The 7,735-nt window shown below is 42.5% G+C and overlaps 2 protein-coding genes across 2 annotated transcripts in view; one reads left to right on the forward strand and one right to left on the reverse strand. All coding sequences in view use genetic code 11, as the record gives it.

The window, feature by feature from the left end:
• Positions 1 to 2,442, reverse strand: part of EGR_09083 (Coiled-coil domain-containing protein) — a gene marked incomplete at both ends in the record, with an annotated part of 15,185 nt that extends 12,743 nt beyond the window's left edge. The window contains 7 exons of the mRNA XM_024498332.1: positions 186 to 429; positions 506 to 774; positions 825 to 1,098; positions 1,140 to 1,219; positions 1,254 to 1,337; positions 1,375 to 1,634; positions 2,424 to 2,442. Coding sequence (XP_024347241.1) covers positions 186 to 429; positions 506 to 774; positions 825 to 1,098; positions 1,140 to 1,219; positions 1,254 to 1,337; positions 1,375 to 1,634; positions 2,424 to 2,442 — 1,230 coding nt within the window. The remainder of the gene's footprint in view (positions 1 to 185; positions 430 to 505; positions 775 to 824; positions 1,099 to 1,139; positions 1,220 to 1,253; positions 1,338 to 1,374; positions 1,635 to 2,423) is intronic.
• Positions 2,443 to 4,912: 2,470 nt separating this feature from the next.
• On the forward strand, positions 4,913 to 7,564 carry EGR_09084 (REST corepressor; the record flags this gene model as incomplete). The annotated part of the gene is made up of 7 exons (XM_024498333.1): positions 4,913 to 4,925; positions 5,074 to 5,248; positions 5,326 to 5,704; positions 5,785 to 6,302; positions 6,443 to 6,782; positions 6,903 to 6,971; positions 7,277 to 7,564. 7 exons carry the CDS (start codon positions 4,913 to 4,915, stop codon positions 7,562 to 7,564), a joined length of 1,782 nt encoding a protein of 593 aa, XP_024347242.1.
• Between the last annotated feature and the right edge of the window lie 171 nt (positions 7,565 to 7,735).

The raw sequence follows: 7,735 nt of genomic DNA on the forward strand, positions 1-7,735 counted from the left end.
CAATAAAGGTCGAAAATCCCTGATTTCAGTACAAATTCTCTCAGCACGCTAAATGAGGGAAAGCTGAAAAGTCTACTGTAATAGGAACTAATTTTCTACGGAAAGTGAACATACAAGGATTAAAAATAATCAAATTCCACGTATGTCGAAGTCGACTAGAGTAAATGATCAATCTTCTGACTCACCGAATTCGCATTTTCAAGATTTCGCTCCGACTCGCTAAGAATACGCTGCGTCTGTGCATACTCCTTGCGCATCTCCTCGTGGCTCGCCTGGAGACGCTCCAGTTCTTTTTTCGCGCTCTCAATGTCTCCTTGAGTGCGATGTAACTGCAGTGTCAAGCGCTCATGCTTTTCCTGCTCGGCCGTGATATCCCTTTTGATGCCCTCCGTCTCGGAGGTTACCTTCGTCAGCTCATCTTGCTTCTTCCTTGGGTACAAAGTAGTCCAACAGTACAACCACAAAGAGAGAGAGGCATTAACGGAAAGTGAAGGAACTAGCTTACTCAAAGTCCTTCATGAGCTCGGCGTAGGCCTCATTCCTGCGCTGAAGACCAATCAAACTGGTTGTCCAGTGAACCATGAGTCGCTTCCGATCAGTTTTAATACCAAACACCTGACTCTCCATGTCTTTTAACATACTTTCACCGGATCTTAACTCCTCCTCAGCTGCAACTAGCTGTTCTTTTAGCAGCTCACAGTCCTCGGTCAGCTGGTCAACAGTTCGCTGCATTCGATGTGCCACCATATCTTGATGAAGTTTTTCCTCTTCTGCCTATATTTGGGGAAGGGGGATGTATTCAAGCCAGATTTAGATGGAATTACCCTTGATAATTCCGTTGACGCCTTTTCAGCCGCTCTCTGCATGATATTGATATCACTCTTCACTTCGAGTTTGGCATTGTTCAAGTAGAAAAGACGCAACGCCAGATTGTCAACCTCCTCTCGCATCGCAATCATCTTTTTGTACTCCAAATTATAATCCATTTGGGTCTTTTTAAATTGTTTGTGCAGCACTGTTAATTGTTCGTCCATTTTCACACGCCGTGCCTGTCGTTCCAAATTTTCCTCATGCTTCTTTTGTAATTGAGATTGAAATCTAAGAGCAAAATATGAGCAAGAGCAAACAAAACAATCTACTTAGAAAGTTCTTGTTGAGCATTGTACAACTCGGAGCCCAATTCCAGGTGAATGCTTTTGACGCGTTTCAGTTCTTCCGTCTATTTACCACAAAGTCAGCATCACAGCAAGTACCTTTTCACGAAGCTCAATAGCAGCTTTTGAAATGTGTTCCTTTAGCATCTTTTTGAGAGCCTCTTGAAAGCGTTTCATTAGTGGCTGCAAGAGACGGAATAAGCAGAAAATAATAATCCACATGATCGGGATGCAAAACAGTAAGCTCTTCTTCATTGTCCTCCCTACAATCTTCGGTTTCTGGAGTCTCATGACTGGACCCTTGATCGACTACACAGTCGCGTAGAACACTGGAATTGTTAGCAGCCCCGTTGGAAATAGGAGATGATTCAACATCGTTACTACAGTTAATAATACTGTCAAGCTGTGAGTTGAAATCGTCATTAGAGGTAAGGTTTTGCTCGTTCTCAGTCTTGTCTAGAGCTTCAAAGTTGTTTTTATCTGAAGGGGACATGAGGAAATTTTAAATAGTGCAATCACTATTATCAACTTTAAATCGACGTTGCCAAACAATTTGCCAGGTTTGAGTAACTAGAATATAGATAGCAAAAACCGAATTATGAAACGTAAAAAGTGTATATGATAATATAAGTTGAGAGGCAAAGCTGGTAGAAACATCTGTCGCGAATCCAGAATAATTGGCTGCGGAGACAGAAATAACTATAATTAGCAAATTAAGATATCATCTGCAAAAAAAACAAATTCAACAAAGGATGTTTAGAAACTAAAGTGAAGGTAAAGCTGTTGCGATAATATGCGAAAGCATTTTGACAAGTCTGTTTTAAGCTATCTGCCTTGAGCCCCATCCTACCAAAGAGCAATTTAATTAGTGAAGACTTTTCCATATCATTAGTAAGCCTTAAAACGAATAAGTCTATCAAAAAGTAAGTCTGGCCATCGAAGTAGCCACCAGGCAATACTTGTAAACGTCAAATGATCAACTATCCCAATATTTGTGTCACGCAAAGCATCTCCTCGAAGGCCTCACAAGGCATAGTGTATAGCACAAAATACATTAGAGTGAGGAAGAGGGGTACTCAGGTAGCTTGAAAGTCATGACGAGGAGCAGATATGTGACGTGAGGAAGCCGGAATCACCAGATAGTCTGGCGCAGTTGTATAAGTGTTTTTGAATGCTTCTAGGTGAAAAGCGAACAGCGTAAACATATTTCGCAACTAAGCAGTCAATGTCGACCCTTTGGGGAAGAAATGAATAGTGTCGTCGTATAACCTTGGTTCCCTATACACATTCACAGCATTTTATAAGCCAAAGCTGCCCTCCCTTAAACTGTCCGCCTGCTCTAAAGGTATAATAGCTGAAGTGGAAAGGAGGAAAGGTAAACAGGTTATAGCTAAATGAACTTCAATATCAATTTCAATTGTGAACTCCGTTTAAGCACTTTAAACCTTAAGTTTTCCCTAAAACCCTACTAAGATCAGTTATTTTGCCTTTACGGATCCATTTTAGAATCAATTTTAGTGTCTTGAGACATTCCTGAGGACGACAATGACAAACTACTAGGACTGAATATATATATATATTCGACACATGAAAAGTATTTTGAATACTGGCTTGGCCTAAATGTAGGTTCACTCGGCGAGGTACAGTGGCCAAGATAAAGTAGCCCTTTACCAAAACTGGGGGTTAAGCAACCGCCGTATTACACAACGCACAAAATGTTAAAAGGTTTCCTCAGTAATAGAGAAGAATCAAAACTCGACTGGAAATTCGGAGCATTTAACTTGGATATATCTGGAATTTCTGTAACTGATATACATCAATTGTTAAGTAAACACTCAGTTTTGGCAATGGGTCACTCTCCTTCCAAGCAGGCCGGCTTCTGGGCTATGCTGATGCAGCGCTTCAAGACGTCCCGAAGACTTTAGAAGCTGCCACATCAGGACAGGATGTAGATATTCGGTATGCAGTAGGGCTTAGCTACTGGGATGGCCAGGAAACTGCACACCTAACAAAGGTACAATATCTATGACATCAAGTATCCCTTTACCAAAACCAAGAGTTTTACAAGCAATCAATGCAATATACAGACCCACATTGATTCCTGCGTTCAACCACCCAGGTCAGCCATCGCAAAGCAATCATTGTTTCACAAAATGCACTTACGAGGCAACCAATTCAGTAGACAAATTTCCATGCAATTTTGAAGATACTTGACCGCACTCTTGGTAATTCTACTGGATCTGGAGTTTCATCTTGCATGGGAATTGGAGTCGGTGACAAAGGAATGTGTTGGCCATTACGCGTGTCATTAGCTAGTCATAGGATAGCTGGCCTAAAGGCAGAGTCCTGTAACAAAAAATGGAATAAAACACAGATCCATGGGGGAAGAGCCTAGACCTGTTCATTCATGCTACCTTTCTTCACTTCAGTACTGCCCAGCTATACCAATAAGGGATCTACAGAGCCAGTAAAGATATAGAGGAATAGTTTGGAGTCAACACATCTGATCTTAACGCAGAAACGGTAGAATGCTCCGCAACGACCTATCCCAGGTTATTTATGTCCGTCATAGTTTCCGTTGTTAGTGGCTCATATGGAAACCACGAGGCTGCGGTAGCTGTCAAAGGTGCACATCAAATTTTAGCCCTTTTGTTATGAATTGCCACGGATGCTGTCATTCGCAGAATATGAACTTCTTCTCATTGCTAGGGCCCATTACTCGGAGGTAGAAATAATGGTAGATGCCCTTAAAGTTTATGTACACTTCCGCTGCCATCAGCTTTGTGCACCAAGCCCTTCTCGAGTGAAAAATAAAATACAATGCTCATTTAAAAAGTGTAATGTTGACGCACAGAATGGTTTGGGGCTGCTAACTTGACCTGGAGTGTCTACACGAGGAAGGTACAATGGCAAAACACGCAATTAGCTCGTTTACCAAGACCGGGAGTTAAGGAAACAGTCTACGCATTACAACTATGGGCTTAGGTCATATTGTATGTTAACAATGCATAGTCAAGCCAAATAGTAAGCTTTCCTCCCTGTTTAGCGGAGTCGTTCATCTGCTATAACCGCAACCGTAATTTTTGTACACCTTGTCTGATCACTGAGAAAACCTTGCAGAAGATTCAGCCCTTATTTTTTCCCTCCAAGTCTATACTTTTTTGGGATGAGCAAATTAGCTTAGTAGGAGCATTAACGATTGGCAATATAATTAAGCGGGTTCAATGACCAAGAGAACGGGAGTCCACTGTACATCACTCCGCCTAGAGCAAATGGTTACTGCTCTGACGAAACCCATGTTTAATGAAAATACGTACCACTCAAAAGGTTTACTCAAACAACCTTGCGTTGCGCTTATCAGGCGGTTTTTGTTCCGTAAAGGTGGGTAGTAAATTCCGCTCTATTTGATGGTCCCTTATGCTGCTTGGTTATACAATGTTCAATGCAAAATTTTCACACAAAAATTAATGTCTATTTTAAAGCTGTCTATTAAATTATTAGTCTTTGTTTTTTGCAATTTCATTTTTTGCTTGTTTGAGTGCACCACATTGGAGATCTTCATTTTCCCTTTATTGGATCTACAAGACTGCAGTTTGTGTCGTTTTGTCTGCGTTTAACTTGGGACTAATGCTGTCTAGGAGTCGACTTGAGGATGAAGAACTTGACACAAGTCAGAACAATTTCACAGGTATTTCATGCCCCATAGGAGCGCAACTTGATACTTGTGGTTAGTTTTTCCTTTTTTATTCATTTGAAAGATGGCATCTCGAAGTAAGTGAAGTTGATTCTGGATGAGTAGTATTACTTATTAATTACAAATTACGTCTGTCTAGCTATCCGTGAATTGATGCGAAAGAATGGTGTTTGCTTTGTTCACGGCTTCTTTGGCTTGTTCATTTTCTAGCTTGAATTTTTTCAGATGCTGTTATTCGAGTAGGCTCTGAATATCAGGCTACAATTCCGAGTTTCGGGATTGGGACACCAAGGAGTCCTTCGTTTAGTCGGACGCTCGAGGTACTCTACTGGAAACCACTTCCTAGCTCAAAGGATAAACAAGTCGAAGATTACATCAACCATGCCACGGAAAAACATGGGTTAGTAGATTTCCATCTACCCTTTCATTTATCGGCATAGTAACCTCATAATGGGTCTTGCTATCTTTTAATCATAGATACTCAGAGGAGCAGGCTTTGGCTTTGTTAACATGGAAGAAATTTGACTTTAATTTGGCAACCGAGGATTTGGGGAATTTTAGCCCTATCCGCTATGATTGGACTCACAATGAGCGGCGAATTTTCTTCGCAGCAATGGACTTCCACTGCAAAAATTTCTTTAAAGTTAAAGAATTGTTTCCCAATCGTCGCACCACGGAGCTGGTGCTCTTCTACTACCTCAATAAGCGTAATCAGCAAACCCTTTACGAGTTAACTTTACACGCACCTCAGTGGGCTGGATTACATGTTAATGGATTTATCAACAGTTCTGCTCGCCTTCAGGATATCGAAGATATAATCACACTCTCTTCACTTATTCATCCTAAAGAAAAAGGGGTAAGTTGGTTCTCTCACCGCTCGAACAACCATTTTCTCCGGAGGAACACAGAATCAACGCTTTTTATCTGTGTCTACAGCCTCAGAGCAGTCTCTTCAACGCTGATGATCCTCTCGAAAATGCTATCGCGCGTTATATTGACAGTTTAAATGGTAACATGGAAACGAGCTCCTCAAGTTCAACAAGGACACCTCGCGTCTCTCCCAATGCCAATTCTGGTGAACTGACCAAAACCGGCAGAACTGCATCCACGTCGCGTTTACGAAATCGTAAACGGCCGATCAACGATAACGGTGCCATTGGAGACGGGGATGAGGCCTTCTATTCTTCCTCCTCCTCGGAAAATGATATAGTACGGATTGATTACCTAGGAAAATTGGTTAATAAGAACGGTATTCCCACTGGTGCTTCGGTTCGGACGTGCACTTCGAAAGTGCAGGCTCGAATCGAAGCCGAGCTGGCGGCAATGAGTAAAGCGGTAGCAAAAGGTCCACAGTCTGGTTCTGAGAGAGCCTCACCCATACTGGATGATGAAAGCGAAGTGATGCGCGGTTTTAATCCACGAATCGGACTTGTAGGAACTCGAGAATCGGCCAGGTACGCCCCGAGTTAGGTTCGGTGCGGTTGCGGTCGTTGGCTCCGTAAGACTGTATATTTTTATTTTAAAATAGGGGCCGAAATGGAAAGGGGAGTAGAAAAGTTAAGTTGCTTCCCTACTCAGAACTCTTTTTTACCAGCAATGGTGGGCTGAGGAGGGGTAATACGCAGAAAAAGCGCGTCTCAGTAAACGTTCTCACCGCCTCGGACAATGTGCCTACCTTCTCGGCGTCGCGTTCTTTCATTCCACAGGTGAATATCATTGCAGAACAGCAGTTAACACAGCCGTCATCGCAGGAGGCGGTAGTGGCAGTGACGATGGAAACGGAAACCTCAAGTCAGGTGGAGCTATCTTCACGACCCACCACTCCCATATCTACTGCTTCACCAAACTCAGTGCCGATTACAGTGAATTCTGACAACGAATTGGAGGCTGAATTGGAGTGTTCAGAAGCCCAGGGGGAAGTGCCATCTGAATCGGTTAGTCTACAAGCTTGCAGCCGCTTTGAATCGTTGATTTAAAGGTAGATATCGCGTGTGCCTATGTAAAGTTAGAGCAGAGGATTGTTTATTGCCTTATCATATTCATTTTTTTTGTAGTTTTTAAATGAATTGGAGGCGGAAGTGACTTCGAACATCGAAGATATGCGTCCACCTCAGATTCCTCTCGTGAGTTCTTTTGTACCTAGTGAAATCAAATCTTTTTAAATCTCTTTGCATAGATTTTAAGACGAGATGACATTTAAGGGGTCGGGCAATAAGAGTATTAGGTAAGTTAACTGTGTTCCGCTTTTCCCTGCAGCCCATTAATCTCCGTTTGCTTGTGCCTTTTACACTCATCGCTTTTGTAGGTTTGTAATTTATTCAAAGGTGTAGCGTTTGGTTTTGAAACTAATATTTGATCATCCAGAGCTTGAATCATGATGGGTCAGTTCACTTACTAGTGAGCACCACTAACTTTGAATGTTGCTAAGGCGTCGTCGATTGTTGGGCATTCGAGAGGTTCCGAGCCCCCTGTTGAGGTGTGCTTTGTGTTCGCTTTCAATAAGGATCCCGAATGGACGCAGGCAGAGTTGGCTCTGGCGGTGGAAATCATATCGGAGGTCGGAGAGGACTACGAGCGCATTGCTGACCACATGGTCAACAAGACGCCCAGCATGGTTGCTTATCTGTTCAAAACACAGGGCAGGCAGTTGCATCTCTATGAGGTAGCAGCGATGGCCGAAATAAAACAAACGGCAGAGCATGGCCTTTCTCCTTGATCTCAGTAGTAGCTGTTGGATCTCAACTTCTGCCCGCTCTCCTCCCTTCCTGACGCGTCCGGACTTGCATTTTGCTCCTGATTCATGTAGATATTCTATTTTTTATATGAAACTTCGGCTGCTTAGTCGAATGCTTTATTTTGAGTCGCACTCAAGTGAATGCTTTTCTGT

This window comes from Echinococcus granulosus (assembly GCF_000524195.1).
Source record: "Echinococcus granulosus chromosome Unknown EG_S00131, whole genome shotgun sequence".
In the NCBI taxonomy this organism is placed as follows: domain Eukaryota; kingdom Metazoa; phylum Platyhelminthes; class Cestoda; order Cyclophyllidea; family Taeniidae; genus Echinococcus; species Echinococcus granulosus.